Below are 19,161 nucleotides of genomic sequence, written 5' to 3'. Positions count from 1 at the left end.
AACAAATACATAAATGAATAAACCAATTTTTTCAACAGCTGCACAATAATTGTCGCATCTGTGTCCTTTCTTCCAATCAATTATGAACCACAAGTTGTAACTTATTTATAGCCAATTCAGACTCTAGTGATGAAATGTTAAAGACACTCCAAACGCAAAGTGATATAGGGATGCCAAATTGAAATCTTAAAAAATACATCTGCTCAAAATTACATGCTGCATTGCATCAGACCTGTAAGAAAGTGACTTTCTGCCCACATCGTGGGACCACGAGTCTTATCTAAAAATTGATGTGATATGAGATCTAGAGGGAGATCATACGGTGCAGTTTCACAATGTCTAGCCAAACACTGAGTTTCAGTATAGTGACAAAAATCAAGTCCTGCTTTTTAACACTGTTAAAGTCATGCATTATGTGAGCACAATTAATTAGTGCCTAATAAAGATCGGTTAAAAATAAAGAGGCCTCCCAAATTTGCATATTAAAACTAATTAGCATAATCAAGCCACTGAAATCCTGTGCATTGCATTCAGAGAGCTGAAAAAGAAGAGCTACAAACTGAAAAAAGAACCGTTGTGTTTTATAAGCTATAGTAGTTTTTCCCTTTCAGATTACTTTTCTAACAGCACAAAATTACTACTATTGGCATACCTTCAACAATCTGAAGATTTCTTAAATTAAATACAAACTTCTTAATTTTATTTCTTTAACATAATGTATTAATTCAATTTAAATTGAACTATTTTACAATCGTCTTCCTTTCATTTGAATTACTTGATTTATTAAATTATTAAAAAAATGATTAAATATAAATCCTCAATTCTTCTTTTTTTTTCTCTATTTTAATAATATGATCATTGCTGCAAAATGTACATATTTAAATATCTTAAAAACAAACCACTGAAAAAAATCTACGCAAATTGCGTTTTAAACAGTTGTGCACTGTGTTCATCACTTTAAATATTCAAATTGATCAGACGAGGGAAGGAGTGAATTACAATACATTACCGATTCCCTGTATGATTTCCATAGGTCTGTCACACACAAGGAGAAAAATCAATGCGACAAAGCAGCCCAGGGAATGTCTGACACTAACAGTAATGCTGTTTAATTAAAGCCAAGATTCCAGCTCTCATTGCAACGGGGCTTTGATTTTAATAGACGATGAAGAAATGGCCCGCATGTTGACGCGAGCACATTTGTAGCCAGTCTGGCCAAGGGAAAGAGAATGTACATGCACACACACACACAAACGCGGCAGGACATCAACTCGGATTGAATCAGGGGGTTAAGGGGAAGTACACAGAAGCTTGCGCCTGTGTTAAACAGTCTGCTAAAGGGGGCAGGTACCAGCTCACCCAGCTAATCAGCAGAATTTGCTCCGATACAGGAGGAAAAAGATTTCTGAGCACATGCCTCTGTCACATTCATCACTAAGATAAAAACCTCTGTAGGCTAAAACACTTGACCTCAATATGGGAACAAAAATGACAATGCAAACAAATAGGAAGGGGAAAAAATATGATTGTTAATGGATTGCATTTTGTTATACTTGGATCAAGTCTTCAAACAAAGCCAAGCTGAAAGCTTATAAAAGGAACTGAAAGCATAAAGAGAAACTGTAAGAAAGACATAAATGATTTGAATATTTGTTTTCCCCAATTTAGACCATGTTCTATAGTTGTCATCCCATTGTCATCTATCTATCTCATAAACAAAGACTTTACTTTGACGTAAATTTAAATTTCATTCCACTGCTGAGGATTATACAACAACACTAATAGTAACTGAATAGTGCTTAATGTACTGGAGACAATGGCAAAACCCCAACAAATAACAAAACTGCTATCTATCTACATTTGTGGACAGGTTAGTTCCTCTCCAAACCCATCTAATGTGTACTGTACACTACTCTAACCCACAAGCTCTGTCATCCGCTTTGGCACTCCCCCCTGCCCCCCAGGTTCTAGTTCCCAGTGCCACCCTCCAAACCAGCTTACTGGGGTCCCCAACCTAATCCTGTTACCAGGAGGTCTGGCTGTTTGAGGAGGCTCATAGATTAACACGGCAGACATTGTCGAATTTTCAACCAGCCACATGGACATCTGCCCTACTTTCTACATTTCACGTATCCCCCCCAAAAAAGATGGAGAGAGACCTGGTTCAAAGAGCAGGGGGCCATTTCATGGAATCAGCAAGCCAGTCATTGTTAAAGCTGTCATTTCTCCTCTGGGGCCGGCGCGCTTTAACTGAACTGTCAGCTTTCTACTTAATGCTTGTTAAGGGTTACAGGCCAGTCTGCTGAGAGCACTAATGAGGACCAGAAAAAAGACACAAGCACGTTTAAAGGATGCACACCGATTGTCATAACAAACACAATGGTGCTGTAATGGCTACAAAAATTAGCTGCTCAAGAAAATTATGAAGATGTGAAGATTTACAGCAGAAGGTAAAAGACTCATGCTTCTATAAATATGTTAACGTTTCGTTGCGCGGTCAGATCTCTGCTTCCATAAACAAGTGCTTTCCTCTCCTTTATTATTTGTGACGCTCTGATTTAATTCCAATTACCCCAGTAATTAGAAATCTTGTGCCCTACGATCTAGAGTATGTTTCAACTTAATAACATTTTCCAGGTTTTATTTGTACACGGAGACCAGCACTTGCTTGTATTTGTTCACAGAACAGAAAGTGTTTTTTTTTTTCCTAGAGGCAAACAATTCTGTATTTGTCACATGACATCCTGTGATAACACAATCAGAGAGAGATTGAATCATTAAATACTATTAAGCACTCTTATCTCCTGTCATTCTTCTTGAGATGCAAGTCCACAATTTGTGCTCTTGTTTAATCAGCATATTGATTATACAAAATCTGCATATCAATGGGATACATCACAAAATAATTTATGGCCGAAAAATTAAGCCATTTAAATGTAACCAAAAAACAAATTTGCCTCAAAGCTGAAGTGTTTCGTTTCTACACACAGCATCACTAAATGGAACTACAGAAGTAATAACTGTTAAATCCAATTAAGCCGATTGCCTTGCTCCAAACTCACATTACTGCAATCACTGCAAAATCAAAAATAAAAATCACCTCAACTGCTGAAAAAAAATATAATAATCCCTTAAACAATACACCTTTTAGATGATTATTATATGTTAAATTAATTTATTTTTCTTCTCGCATTCTTGTCTTTGTTTTAAACATAAACTACACTAAATATAGGTAGGTTTATACTTAAAACAAGGAAACTACAATTTAAAAATTAGGCAATAAAAATACATTTTATTCAAGATATTGTGTCTGAAAACAAGTCCTTATATCAGATATGATTCTCAGCATTTTATTAGTTTATATTTCATTTGCTTTGAAATTTATTTAAATAATATATAGATATTTCAAATAAAAAAATACAATAAAGAAGTGTCTATTAAAAAAATAACAGTATTACAGTATTTACACATAAGCCTACAAATAGCTTAATACTTGTCTCTGGAATAAGAAAAAGTATCTTAACACTGTACAGCAAAAAAAAAATCATCACACAGAAGCTTGAAACGAAACGCAGAGAGTGCATAACTAAACGATGCTGCTTTTACCTAGTGCCAAGCAAACCACATTTCTGACGGTTGTTGTATTGCTGATCTGTTCAGAGCAGCTCAGTTCTGCTCATTAGGCAGTTGTCCCTCACTACAGCTGCCAGACCCACTTCATACTGGCCTTGCTAGTTCATTAGGACACCGTTCGCTCTCTTGGCTCCCGGGGTAAAACACAAACAGTTCGCGGTCTGCCGCTCTGCGCCCTAATCCAGTCATGAGACTGGGCTCTTAAACACTACTGCGGCTAAGCCTGGCCATGTGTGCCTCCGACCTGAGGGACCCGTCCTGCCAGCCTAGAGCCTTAATCTTTCCCTCGTTCTCACTCTCTCCTCCGTCCTCTACCCTGCTGCTATTTCTCCATGCCAGTGTAGCCTTCCTCTCTTCCTCTCTCCTGCCTCCTCTAATAGCATTCTTCAAGAGCCGGCCCCGCCGTGCCGCCCGCTCACAGTCTCTTAATTAAAATGCTCCCACCGCTCTGTTTATGTGACCGATGACTGTTAAATTAAGATGCTGTCACACTGGGCCGCAACAGTATATTTTATATTTATTTATATAATTATTTTTGCTGGGGCGAGTTCCGCCACAAGCACTAGGCCTCTGGACTGCGAGCTGACATGTTTTCTTTGTCTGAGGTCGGAATTTACACCATTTAAAAATACACTCCACCTCATTACAGCATTGCCCTAAGGAAGCAAGCAGTCTGCATGGGCTAATAAGGTATGTGTTATACAGAGAGAGAGATTTTAATAGGGTTTAATGTATTCAGAGGCTACGCTAAAGTGACATTATACGTCTTGAACAATGCTTTCTCGGGGTGTGGGGGGCCATTGGTGCTAAATCTGCAAATATTGCATTTGCACCAAGCTTGTATAACACGTTGAGCCTTCCTTGGCTTCAAAACCTCTGACAGTATCGACTCAGCCTGAGTAAGTGAGAGTGGGAGTTGAAACCAGAGAGAAAATTAATGATTGAAAAAAATAAGAAAAGAAGAAATATCCTGCTGAACGACATCTTGACAATGAATATAGTAAAACCATCCTATCTATAATCACCATGAGTTAACATCATTACTCCCATACCACCCCCAGAATTCTCCAATGAGGAAACCAAAGCAATGAAAAGAAATTCTGATTCTGTCATCGTTAAATTATCCTCTTGCCGTTCCAAACCTGCATGAAACTCAATTTTTTGTGAAACACAACAGGTGAAATTTTAAAAGTTAATGATGTCCATAACAATAGTTTACCTCACTGACTCTCATTGTATGGAGATTTTTTTAAATATATATATATATATGCTCATCTAAAAGGATTATTCTTCTTCTTCTTCTTGGTTTTTAACGGCGGCTGGCAACCAGCGTAAGTAGGTGAAAAAAGGATTATTAGGAACACCTGTTCATTTTCTCATTAATGTAATTATCTAATCAACCAATCACATGGCAGTTGCTTCAATGCATTTAGAGCTGTGGTCCTGGTCAAGAAAATCTCCTGAACTCCAAACTGAATGTCAGAATGGGAAAGAAAGGTGATTTTAGCAATTTTGAGCGTGGCGTGGTTGTTGGTGCCAGACGGGCCGGTCTAAGTATTTCACAATCTGCTCAGTTACTGGGATTTTCATGCACAACCATTTCTAGGGTTTACAAAGAATGGTGTGAAAAGGGAAAAACATCCAGTATGCGGCAGTCCTGTGTGCGAAAATGCTTTGTTGATGCTAGAGGTCAGAGGAGAATGGGCCGACTGATTCAAGCTGATAGAAGAGCAACTTTGACTGAAATAACCACTCATTACAAACGAGGTATGCAGCAAAGCATTTGTGAAGCCACAACAAGCACAACCTTGAGGTGGATGGGCTAGATTGGAAAAATGTTGCCTGGTCCAATGAGTCTCGATTTCTGTTGAGACATTCAGATGGTAGAGTCAGAATTTGGAAACAGAATGAGAACATGGATCCATCATGCCTTGTTACCACTGTGCAGGCTGCTGGTGGTGGTGTGATGGTGTGGGGAGTGTTTTCTTTGCACACTTTAGGCCCCTTAGTGCAGATTGGGCATGCCACGGCCTACCTGAGCATTGTTTCTGACCATGTCCATACCTTTATGACCACCATGTACCCATCCTCTGATGGCTACTTCCAGCAGGATAATGCACCATGTCACAAAGACATTGCAATTGCATAAATTAATATTAAAGTTTCAAAGATAATTACAATTACATAACTTATTTAAAAAAAAAAACACATAAAAATACATCATTACAAATGATGCAAATATTTATTAAGCACATTGCAACAATGCACAGTATAAAATAAAATTCAAACTAAAAATTTATCCCACTCATGTGTATATTTAATAATAATGTACAGGCCTACTGGCCTGCAGAAAGGTTTTAAAATGAACAGTTCTCTCATAAAAACAAAGTGCATTTAGGTGAAGTGCATTTGAAATTTTTCTATGTAGGACTAGAAAGTGCATTACTTCTCCAGTTGGCAAGACTGTTATCACTTCTGGGGATGGGGACTTCAGACAGATAAGGATCTAGCTGTTGAGCAGTTGAGCTTGTCATCTGCCTGACATTTGAGAAATATTTGAGAGAGTGTATTTAAATAGGGCCAGGGCATAAATAAACATTTGTATCAAATTAAAGCAGAAATCTAGCAGAAAATCTAGCATAAATATGGCTACAATCTGATATTATGTATGTATATATGTTTGTGTGTGTGTATAAGAACAAAATAGCCAACGTATTATTATTATTTGAGGCACTTTCTTGCAGAATTCCACTGAACATATCAGACAACGATGGTGCATGCCACTCATCTGGTGCAGAGACCAGTCTTTTTTTCTGCGCTCTGATCTGTCTCCTGCGCTTGGCGCTTCTCCGTCTCCACGCGGGTTCTCCGCATCCAGCGCGGCCTGGATCATTTCTCGTGCGCGCTGCCTTATTTCCGCATCCCATATTTCCGTGTCTTTATAACGCGGATCAAGCACATTCGCGATGAAGTGCAGAGGATCCGAAAAGATCTCAGTGAGACGTGTGCTAACAGACTCTATAAGACTGTACTTTTCTTTGTTTTTACTTCGTGGTCCGTCTTAATCTCTTTGTTAGGAGACGCTTTAGTGCTGCGAATAAAGGAATAAGAAGAGAGAGAATGTTCTCACTGGTGTTAAGTGAATGTCGCGGGGAGCTCGTGGTCTTTGCTATGCAGGTGCACGTGCAGGTCGCGGTTTCTGTTTGCGTCATCACAACATTTCGGCCGTGTTGTTTCGGCGATTAAAGTCTATCGGCCGAAAACCGAAAAGGCCATTTTCGGCCGAAAATTTTCGGTGGCCGAAATTTCGGTGCATCCCTACTGTATAGATAGATAGATAGATAGATACGGGTTTGGAAAGATGAGAGATAATGTTTTTGTCATGATTCTGCCTTCATGTCCTGACTTTTCTCTAGTCTTGAGGCAGGATCATGACAGACCCGTGTTTTGTGTACAAGCACATGGCCTTGTCTTTGGGCCATGTGCTTGTGTTGTCTCGTCCCCTTGCCCCACCCCCTTGTTATCCTAGTTTTGTCGTGATTGCCTTACCTGTGCCACCTGTTGTGTCTTAATTAGTTCTCCTATTTATATCCCCTAGTGTGCTCTGTCTTTTGTCGGTTCATTGTTTCTATATGCTTCTACATGGTTCCTGTGATTGTTTCTACATATGTGTTCCTTCATGTCAACTTGTGAGATATTGTATCATTGTCACCCCTTGAAGAAGTCGTTGTATAACCATGAGTGTTTGTTTGTAGTTAGTGTTTAGAGTCTTTGTTTATCTTGTCAACCCAGTCCTGTTTAGTTATTTAGCCTCTACCCTTGTCGTTGTTTTCCCCCTCGTGGGTTTTGTTTTCCCCTTTTGTGTATAATAAATCCTGTGTTTTGTGCATTCCTGTCTGCATTTGAGTCCATCCCTACCCTCCACATAACAGGTTTCTGAATACAAACAAATGTTTTAAACTGTGCAGTACTTTGGGCAAAAAAAATAATTAAATATTTAACTATTTTATATGCACTACTATTCAAAAGTTTGGAGTCAATAAGATTTTTTTTTTTTTAATTTTATACTTTAATTCAGCATAGATGCATTAAATTGATCAAAAGTGAGATTTCTAATTATACAATTATACAAGATTTCAAAAATAAATGGTAACAAATCTGAAGGTTCATATGACACTATGAAAGTTCACTTCTGCCATTACAGGATTCTAAAATATATTCAAATAGACAGCTATTTTATGTTGTAATAATTTTCACAGTATTACTGTATTTTTGGTTTAATACATCTGGCCTTGGTCACCATAAGAGACTGCTTTAAAAACCTTTACAAAAATCTTACCAATCCTAATCATTTGAATGTTAGAATAAATGACAGAATTGTAATTTTTGGGTGAACTATCCCTTTAAGACCCACAGCAGCAGGGCAAAAAAAACAAAAGCTTGTTCTGCAGGTCCCGTCTCGAGTTTGCCTTTGTGTTGCGTCTCTCTGGGGTTAATGTATGTTAATGCATCATTTATTAAGGTGCTTATTAGTGTGTTTTGCAGACTGCTGCTTTGTAAAACAATACCGAGCCCTGCCGAGATGGTTAGATAGAGGCGGGAGCGAGAGAGAGAGGGAAAAACAGGGGCGGGCGGGCGTTCAAAAGAGCCCCCGCCAGTAATAGGCCAGCCCTTGACGCGCTGCCACCTTCTCTACCTGCTGTCCCCTGCCGCTCTTTCCGGAAACTTGACGGCAGATGTTGCAGTGCTAAGCTGGCTCTGAAGTGCCTCTCTGGCTCCCCGGTCTCCCTAACAACACAGTCAAACCACATTAGATCTCTTTATTTGTGCCCCAGGCAAGTTCGGCAGTGCAGCTGTGTCCACCCTCCGCTCTACCTTTGGTGTTGGAGCCCCTCAGGCGGTAAATGGGAGAGCAGAAAGTGTTCAGGCTGTCTTGAAAAAACTACATCTGCTGACAATCCAGCAGTCTGTCTGTGGGCGGAGTGGGAGGAGGGACCGGGAGAGGTCTCAGAGCTGAACAGATGTCTGCGACAACCTGCTTCCTTACACCTGTACGAGTCCTCATAACCCCACGGATCGGGCGCTGAAAAATTCATGACCCCGGAGGGTTCCTGTCGGGCATCAAAGCCCCCCCTCTCTCTAGCCGAGCGTACGCGGCCCACCTTGGCTTCAGCGAGGGACTCCTCGGGCTTTGATAGCTCATGCCTGCACCCAGTGCACTTGATCAAGGGCTTGAAAGTCTGCACGATCGAGCTGTGGTCTGACTGAAGTGTGCCAGGGTCCCGCTTGGAGGCTCCATACCCTCCTCTCACATGTATTGAGAGTTAGAAAGGTTTTAACAGTTCGTTTGAAGAAAGTAAAACAGAACAACTGGCTCAAGCATGACTGGGATATTGTAGCTAAAGGGAGCACTAGTGCCACACATGCGGTGAGGGCTTCTTCGAGATGAAACAAACCCAAACAAATACTTCAAACTGTGCCCTTCTTTCGGAAAGTTAAATTGTAGGGTGCACGTTGTCAGCACGACTTGTTTACTTCAAGCCTGTTTACTTTAGTCTCACAAGAGGATGATACATTTGACTCAAGTTCACTTCATATTTTATATACACTACCGGTCAAAAATGTGGGGGTTATTTAATGTTTTTATTAATCAAAGATGCATTTAACTGATCAAAAGTGACAGTAAAAACATTTCTAATGCTGAATAAGATCTCTATTTCAAATAAATGTACATTTTCAATAATAAGAAATCTGTACAATGCTAAAATTAAGTGGCACCTTCTGTTGCTAAATGTAGGGCTTTTTAATGTTGTTTTTGAACATTCATAGGACTTGTTTTTACAAACATATCAGTTCATTACAAAAGGTACAAAAGAGGAAGTGTCTGCAATATGAACTCATGTCAGTCACATCCTGTTTCAAGTCTTTGCAGCTTAGGTTTATGAAACTTGTGAACATGTATTCAGTATAACACGCACACAAGCACACACACACAAACACACACACGCATGCCCATGAACTGTTACAACACACACTGATACCCTGTTATGCTTCATTTGCAGCAATGTTCTAGGTTGGTATAGTATGTGAGGGTTATGAACATTATTTGCCAACTGCAATTGGGTAAACCATCTGTGGCTTACCTTTTCTGTGGTAGTTGGGCGCATGAGTGAAACTCTATCATATTGTCGCCGCAGAAGAGCCCACAGTGCCTCAAGCCGACCCTATGACGATAAAATCAATATGAGACAGTGGCGTAACACCATACTCGGCATTGGTGCTTTGCATTTAACCCATCCAAAGTGCACCTGTGGCCTCAGCTTGATTTCTTTTCCACTGATCTCAAACAAAGCCATCAAACATTATAAACTACAACTCAAAATGAGGAGAGGGAAGAAAAGAAGAGATGCCCTCACCCTGATCGGAGTATACCACTTGGATTCAGATCCATGGGATGTGGGATGGGGTGTGGGACGCTTTTTGATCATGGGTTCCTCTGTCTCCTCTTGTATTTGCACCACTGCATTCTTGGCCTTCTCGAGGCGTGCACCCTCCTCTGTGGATCCTTTCTCTCCCCAACGGACCTACACAGAAATTTGTATTGTATTATATTATATTATATTATATTATATTATATTATATTATATTATATTATATTATATTATATTATATTATATTATATTATATTATATTATATTATATTATAACTATAAATAAACAGAAAAAGACATGAAATAATGTATAAATTCATGTCTGTCCCTTATTTGAAAAGCTTAATTAAAACTGCACTCCTCAAGCTGTACGTTAAAAAACACATCAATAGAACAGTTTTTACAGCTTCCCAGGACATCCCATTCTGCAACAACTCTCAATCGATAAAACATTCTCTGCATACCATATTTTCTTCTTTACATGTCAGGATGTGCTTTAAGAGGAAGTAGGCAGGTTGTTCTTAGGTAAACCTCCTCCCCAGATCCTAAGATTGCTTTAGAAATGTAGATAGGTTGTCTGGATGAATGAAAGCTTTCGAAACAATAAAGAAAGTTGTGATCCCGTAAGCCCTGAGCTTTATACACTCATGGGGAAAGTTACGATTTCAGAGGGATCCTTAGTGATGTCTCCTTTACTTAGGAGCTTGGAGAAGGGACGGCTGAGCATGTATCAAACCAGCTTTGAGATGTATACAGTGCTAAGTAGCACATTTCAGCGGAACAAAGTCGAATGACAGAATGGAAGTCAGCAAGATGAATTCATCTCGTCACAGCAGTTCACAATCCTTCAGCGTCGACATGACTTAAGACAGTGGGACATCATGGAAGCTGAACTGGCAGGGCCCTGTCATGTCAAAAGCATCAGTCAGGGACTGTGCTACATTTAAGGGGATCTCTATCAGAAACTTAGAGTTGTGTTGAGCTTGACATCACAGAAACAAAGGCTTTTAGATGGCCAAGAAGAGCAAGTGTTCTTTTGTGGATCAAAAGAAAACAATATGTTTTCTTTTCCAAGCTCACTTCATTAATCCTCCACCTGATTATTTAGGTCTGGACCAAAATGATCAAGAATATCTGACATCTAAAGCAACACAAGTAGAACTACCATACCTAATGACTCAAATGACTTTATCAAATGAACAATATAATTATGTTAATAAAGCAATATCACATGAGCTGGGGTGTTGTTGTACTAAATAAGAGTAAGTTATCTTGCAATTCTTTAAATATTTGAAGAAGTGAATGTCAAGTAACTTACATTTCAGATTGACTTTGACCTGTTAGTTTTTTTTTTTTTTTTTTTTTTGGTCTCACACCAATGAAAATATTTCTAAATGAAGTATAACATTTTGCATTAAAAAGAAAATGCTAAAAGTCAATTTAGCCAATTATAATGTCAACATTATCATGTAGAGTATAAAAATAAATATATATTTATTTTGTAAAATATTCCTATATCTTTGAGGTTTATTAAAAATGACATTTTACTGTGTTGTACAATTATTCTATTATTAAAGGCTAACTTTAGATAAGGGTTAGATGAAAGAAGAAATAAAAAAACAATTAAATATCCATTTAAAATATATATATATGTATATCAAATATCGACTGATACTGGCAAAAAAAAAAAAAACTTTAATGTCAACCGATAACCAATATGGTAGCAATATATTGTGTATCCTTATGTGTGACCCAAATCAAAGCACCCCACTCTATGTCCAATCCAGATTTTCCATTTTCTGCTAAACTAAAAAAAAAAAAAACAGGATAGACCATTTTTCCAAAAACATTCTAGCTCCAGTCTCCAGGCGAAATTACACACCCCCACTTGAACACTGCACAGCTCATTAACCGTTCAAAACTGTTGTATTGAAATACACTTTTATGCAAGTCCTATATTTATGAAAACTGTCAGAGAAAGAAGCATGTTGATGTAGCAATACATGACTTAATAAACATACAAAGCATTAATAATGTCAGGCAGGTCATCAACACTCCTGTGAGAGAGAGTGGAGGTGGTGGACAACTGCTAAATGCTCAAAGACAGCTGTGATGACATCAAAACCTTTCCTGTCATCAGAGAGCTGCAAATCATTATAAGCATCATTAAAGTGTAATGTCTTGATGTTCACCTCCATGCGTTTGATTCCACCAGCTCCTCTTCCTCCATAATAAGATGCATCCACGGTTGGCCACTTTTTCTTGGGTAATGGTTCTGGCTCTGGCATCTTTAAAAAAAATAAAAAATAAAAGAAATGGACAGAAAATGTATCAAACCGATACTTCCAGCCTCAAATAAAGCACTGCAATTACAGCAGATGTGTAACTTTTATATTTATTCACATTACCATTCAAAAGTTTGGGGTCATTAAGATTTTAATATCTTAGGATTTATCAATAATATTTTTGGAAAATGAAATTCATTCCTGTGCAGCCAAAACTGGATTTTCTTAAAACAGTCACATGATCCTTCAGAAATCATGCCAATATGCTGATTTGGTGCTCAAGAGGCATATATTATAATTATTATCATCATCAATGCTTAAAACAGTTGTGTTGCTAATTATTTTTGTAAGAAAAAAAAAATATTTATTTCCGAACTGCATTTATTTGAAACATTTATAGTAACATTAATATCTTTGCTGTCACTTTTGATATATTTAATGCATCTAAATAAAATTAGAAATAAATAAATAAATCTTACCCCAAACTTTTGACTATATTTTAGGATTTTTAAAAAAATACTTTCAAAGGAACAGTAATGAACCTTTTTGTATGTTTTTGAAATATATACATTGAAAATGTATTAAATTCATATTTATAATTTATAAATAAATAAAAACTTACAGGCGGAGGTGGAGTAGGTCTTTGAGGGGGTGGGTCTTTAATAACCTGAGAAAAGAAAAAGAATAATTCGTAATTATATTAAGCGAAGTTAGTTATTGCTGTCTAAGGACTTGATTTGCAGTTGAACAACTGGAGCCTGGAACCACCACAATTGATTACAGGGATCTGTTTGTAAACTAACCTTGTAGGCCCCTGTGCAATATAAAAAAGCCCAAAAATCAACTTGTTGACAGGGGAGTCTTTGGGGTGAGCACAGTGGTCCGTTTACCTCTTAATTAATTGGACGAGGTTCAACGCTCCCCTGCAATCCCCCAATCATAAAGTCCTGAGGAATTAATTAGCTGCAATGAAATGCAGAAGGGAAACTTGGGCTTCTCTCCAGGCCGATCCCCAGTGCAAGGGAGAGGAGAGTTAACAGGATGAGATGTCTTCCTGTAGCACTTTCTGTGACTGTTTATCTTTCACAAGAAACAGTATGCTGAATTTAGCAAGTGACTTCACTCACAGTTAAGACACATTTTCCTAACTGGAAATTTTGTCATTTTAGTGATCACTCAGCAAACTGCTTTTTAACGGACCTGACACATCTAACCACTCTTCAACATGACGGATAAATGTGTTACTAGACAAAAGTTTATGTTCGAATTCAATGTCATTTACCAGTCCCATTCACTGAGGTTAAAATGGCAAACTACTGCAATATAATGGCTACATATGTCATTCGAAAAGTTCAGCATTGGTGACCCTTTGAAGACTCCAACAATCTAGATAAAACGTCTTGGATGTGACCATGTTTCACCTGTCAACCATGTAACCCCTTCCATTGCAGATCCTTTCCAAAATAGAAGCAAGCCTTGTCTCATTAAACATGAAAGATGGATACACTACCATTGCAGGTTAAGCATTTACTAAATTAGTTTTCAGGGGGAAAAAATGCCTTTTAATCATCACATATCACGGGTAGAACAGCTGTTTCATTCACATTAAAGCGCACTGATACCATTTAGCCATTGTTATCATTATAATGATGGAAAATGATCAATTAGAGTTAATTAATTGCTCTTTGACTTGCAACTGACTGCTGGAAAATCCAGTCCCATCCGTCCGTGGGGCCACAGCGTGTGATGATTAACATAACTTCGGAGACAACCTGGTGCTAAAGGATTAGCTTTTTTATTGAGTAATTAAAGAGCAGATTTATATTTGCCAGACATATTGTGGGATAAATAAGGCATTACACAAATGACACGCTGGGCTGTTAGGTTCTCAAACTACCTGACGGACAGATGTGGAGCCGGGACAACCCTTTAAATGTGGTTTGGATGATAAAGAGCTGATAATTAAATCCTAAAATGTCAGTGTACTTAGCCATCTGACACTCGCGCGAGGGGCTAAAAACTAGTGGCACAGCTGTGGAATCGACCAATCACAGTCCAGCAGTGCAACGTCCCCCATATGGCTTCCGGGATAATTATATCCAATTGGAGTTTATAATCTGTCCATTTCACCCCTCTGAACACACTGTTGTGTCAAGCTGTTTCCCAGGCTTAACATGATCATGGACACTTAGCAGGTAGCATATTTGCAAATTAAAATGGTGCATTTCTATTAACATGAAATTAACCTTTTTGCTGTAAAACAACAAATAAATGATGTTATCAAAACATAAATAAACATGCCTTATCCATTTGAAATTATTTCTAATATTTAATTAAAAAAAATAATTTATAAACAAAAAGTTTTATAGATTTTTTTTTACATACATATATGGAACTTAATGTTTAGTCGATGTCAATTTTGGACTGAAAAACACATACACTACTTTCATACCTGACCCTCTACTTTCTTATGACCTTTCTAATGATTATTTTATTAACATTATGGCATTTCTGCAAAAAAACGTGTTGCCGTGGCTGTGGATACTAATCTGTGTGTTTCTGGGGATGAGGTGCTTCTGTATTTCTCTGATTGCTGAAAACTGGCAAGGCTGAGTTTAAATATTAACAAAGCACACATGGCCCTTCTCTTGTGCCGGGGTCCCTGATGGAGAGGAACAGCAGCTCCTCCACCAAGACAAACAGGGCCGAGTCCAGACATGCTGCGGGGGGTTTACATTTAAATGCCTTTGTTGGTTTTCCAAAATATGCTTCCATCTCATCCTGGAAAGGTTCCCGCCAGGTTCTCAAAGAGAGGTGGTGCATATCATTTTGTGGTGCAGTGATGCTGATTGCCATAGAGATACTCGCCAGCTCCACGAATTCTAGATGTTTTGTAAGTGCACCATCTGTATACACAACCACCTCAGAGCCCGAGAAGCGTAGCTGCTTTTTTATTTATTATTTTAAGTGTAGGAGAGCTATACTATATACTTTGTTTGGTTAAAAACACAAGGAACTGTAAGATAGATTATTAATTTTTCTTTCGCACAGGAAACACTTGTCTGGTTGCACGCGTCACAAGATTATTCAGGATGTGGTCAGGTCTATGTATTTTGCTTCCCTCATATTACAGCAATAAAGCACCTTCAACTAAATTCGTATCTTACAGTAAACGAATGATGAAAACTTCAAGAGAATTTAGTGTTAAAATAACATCTAGGCAAATATAAATAATGCAAATGTTAATCTCAATTCCAGTTCAATCTCAATATAGATTCTGTAGGTAAAAGGGATAAAATTCACACTGGGATGCTGGAAGACATGTGACACTTACAATAGTGCAGCAGAGAGGCCAGAACCACCACATCAGAGCCAAAGCCAACAGGAGAAAGAGCACCAAGAACACAATGAACACCACTATGCCGTCTGACTAATGAGAGAGGGAACATTAGGGAACAACAGCAAAATGTTAAAAAACAGAAAAAAACAAAGGAAACACTTGTAAACACATGTCATTTAAAATCAATCAAAATTTTGTTATATAAGATGAAGATACATTTTTGTAAAATTCTGATCTGATGTTTGCTTACACATGTGGAGGCAGTGATGACGTAAGCACTGGAGATATACGATGTGCCACTGTTCAAACTGATCAGAACCTCCATTTGTCTGTAAGAAGAGAATTCATTATTGGACTTTTGATTTTTTTTTTTTTACTTTTTTATGTAATGGTAATTACACATTGACTTGAATATAATTTGAAAATAAAAATAACATTTTCATTCTTTAAGCAAAAGTGTATTCTCTGCTTTACTTGCTGAGATTTTTCTTTAATGTGATGACAGTTACAATAGAAATGGAGAAGCTACTTTAGGGAAGAGGTCAATTTGGGAATTATTAAGAATATGATCTAGTTTCTGATAAAAAGTGTGTCATAATAGGGAGTTTCTTACAGATTAAATGGAAGGAAATTGAATTTCTTTAAACTCATGTCGAATGTAAACCAAAATAGGCACAAAAAAAGATAAATACAATTATATAAGATTTCAAAATTAAAACTATTAAACTAAAAATACATATAATTAACTAATAAACTAGTAATGCTTACTGGTGTCATGGCGATTATTTTAATAAGTTTAATTCCTACACAATTTGAGTTGAAATTCTCTCTTATTTACTGAGGAGGGAGTTGAAGGTGGCTTGCAATTAAGGCACTAATGATGAACGGCATTGTAATTTCCATATGTCTATTATGCAGGAGACGATTACCATGGGGCTAATGAGAATCCTCAAGCAGGAAATCGACTGACTGAACGCCTGAGATCCTTCCCAAAATGAGAGAATATGTAAAAAAGACAGACCACTGTCTGCAGAGCCAATGACGATGCAATGGAGACATTGCAGAATAAGCGTTATCTACAGCAACCAAAAAAACATTTCAGTAATGTTTGGGTCTTGCGCAAAGTATTACCAATCAGAATAGCAAGATGACTTCACAAAAACAACCAAAGAACTAACTTTTCCCAGAACAGCCTAACCCACATTTTAAAATCTGTCACTGTACTGCACTATAATGTCGTTTCTTTTTTGTTGTTGTTGTTTTTTTGGTCTCTTGAGGGTTTTTACATGATATTAGCTTGAATGGTCAAATCTAGTCCCGAGGCTGCAGGAAGCTTGTAAAGGGTTTTCTGCATGTTAACTAGGTCTGTGTGCTGAATGGATGAGAGGAGAGGCTAATTCAGCTGACATTCTCAATACATGCAAATGGGAGGCAGGTTGTTAATCAAGCTGGATATATGTATGTTTGGTGAAGAAAGGAGAACTGATTCACAAAAGGATTTTATTTCCTTGCACTTGACTCTCTTGACTTTCTCAGATCACTTTGTTCAGTCTTTGTTGGACACAAAGTAGCTCTGGAGGAATATTAAATATTAAATGTGATGCTCTGTGAGAACTGATTGCATTTGATCAGTATTCTTGGACACACTGCAATTGGCAACAAACACCACAATCAATGAAGGCTGATTTATTTATCTTCAGAGGTAAACCACAATGCCTGCCAGAATGTCCCATATCAAAAGAGGAAACTCTGTGGTAAACTCTAAAAGGCATCCCCAAAAGGTTTCTGATTACATTTATATTGAAATCAGGTGAATCCCATGCTAAAAATGCCTCATCTAATGGTTTTCTTTTTTTCTAGAAATGCAGAGTAGAGGAAAATGTGACAGAAGTTCAGCAGAATGAGTCAAGCAGATGTACACAAAAGTGCTCTTGCAGTCCCAGAAGGCCCCTCATAGCACCACAGGAGACTGAGAGTGGTGTGTGAGTTTGATTTCTTGTCACAAAGCACATGGTGACAGAAACTGAAAGTGGCATAGATGAATGGGATGAAACGGGTGTCACTAAGGACATTATTGTGTTTGCTGAAGGCCTAGCAAATGCATCCGACCTCACAGAGAGCAACACAATGGCAAACAGGCCTGATTGAAGTTTGAGCAAAGTTAAATCTTATTTATCTTTCACTGCCAAGTAATGACATCACATTGTTTTGAAATGAAATGCTGCTATTATTTTTTCATTTAATTGTTTTTTATGCCAGGTTAATGCTGCTCTGCTTACAATAAATACATTTGTTAAATCAAGTTACATCAATAAAAAAAAAAAAAAACACTGACACCTTAAATAGTTTCAATTTGGTTAACTACTTCATGTTAGTAGCATGTAGTACCATTAACTATACTTTATAATTTTGGGGTCAGTTAGATTATGTATATATAACTATATTTTTTCACCAAATAAATGCTGTTCTTTTGAACTTTCTATTAATTTAGTTTTTACAGTAAGTATCTGTTTCCACAAAAATATTGATACTTAATAAGAAATGTGTCTTAAGAACCAAATCAGCATATTGGAATGATTTCTGAAGGATGGTGTCACACTAAACAATGAAGTAATGACTCCTGAAAATTTAGGTGTAGAAAACTGTAATAATATTTAACCATTTTGCTGTATTTTTGATCAAATAAACCACCTCAGTGAGCAGAGGCTTCTTTCAAAAACATTTATAAAACCTTACCAAACCCAACGGTTTGAACAATAGTACAACTAACTACATTTCCACAAGAATACGCTGACTGTATAAGCAGCTTTCCAGCATTGGTGAAAACATCCAATATGACATAACCTGATAAGAAAACATCAAACTTTCATTCAAAAATAAATCAACCATTCAGCACATCATTGCCTTTCATTTTAGAAAGAGTGACCATCCTTTTATCATCTAGCAGAGTGAGAGGAGGAGCACTGGTGGAGGCAGCGCTGCCATGTTATCTGGGCGCATCTCCCACCCCCTGTGCAGATGGAACTGAAATGGCGGCCTGACAGATCAGATTGATTATTGATGAGGCACGTTCCACCACTCGCGCTGCAGGCAGGTGTCAGGTCTGTCCCTCAGTTATTTTTCTCACTCCGTTGTTGTTGTGAAAACGCAGGTGAGGCCATGCTGCTGCCAGACAAAAGTTCCTCACCCCCTCCAGCCAAACACTCAAAGGGACGGGGCCGGCCAGCGCTAATGGGCAGGCTGACAGATGCCCTAGATCCTGGTCTGACGAACCAACAGCTGTCGTTGCAGATGAGACCCTGATATCTGGCGCTACGTCACTGAACCACAAAGACCCTTTAAATCCCAAAAAGACACTATATGATATCCCCTAGTGGTCTGCTCAACTCATACACAGTACGTTAGCATATATGATATAAATGATTTGATTTCAATGTGGCATATCCTACAGGCAGTTTTTGTCCAAAAAGAC

At 38.0% G+C, this 19,161-nt stretch overlaps 1 protein-coding gene across 2 annotated transcripts in view; it reads right to left on the bottom strand.

Annotated features, from left to right (window-relative positions):
- antxr2a (ANTXR cell adhesion molecule 2a) overlaps positions 1-19,161 on the bottom strand; it is a 45,116-nt gene that overhangs the window by 14,830 nt on the left and 11,125 nt on the right. For both annotated transcript variants that reach the window (XM_052555807.1, XM_052555806.1), the window contains 6 exons: positions 15,940-16,018; positions 15,684-15,779; positions 12,972-13,016; positions 12,257-12,352; positions 10,050-10,217; positions 9,777-9,857 (listed from right to left, as the gene is read on the bottom strand). In XM_052555807.1, the coding sequence (XP_052411767.1) occupies positions 9,777-9,857; positions 10,050-10,217; positions 12,257-12,352; positions 12,972-13,016; positions 15,684-15,779; positions 15,940-16,018 (565 nt within the window). The remainder of the gene's footprint in view (positions 1-9,776; positions 9,858-10,049; positions 10,218-12,256; positions 12,353-12,971; positions 13,017-15,683; positions 15,780-15,939; positions 16,019-19,161) is intronic.

This window comes from Carassius gibelio, chromosome B5 (genome assembly GCF_023724105.1).
Source record: "Carassius gibelio isolate Cgi1373 ecotype wild population from Czech Republic chromosome B5, carGib1.2-hapl.c, whole genome shotgun sequence".
NCBI lineage: Eukaryota > Metazoa > Chordata > Actinopteri > Cypriniformes > Cyprinidae > Carassius > Carassius gibelio.
Note: the sequence above shows the minus strand (reverse complement) of the source record. Positions and strands in the feature narration are given on the sequence as shown.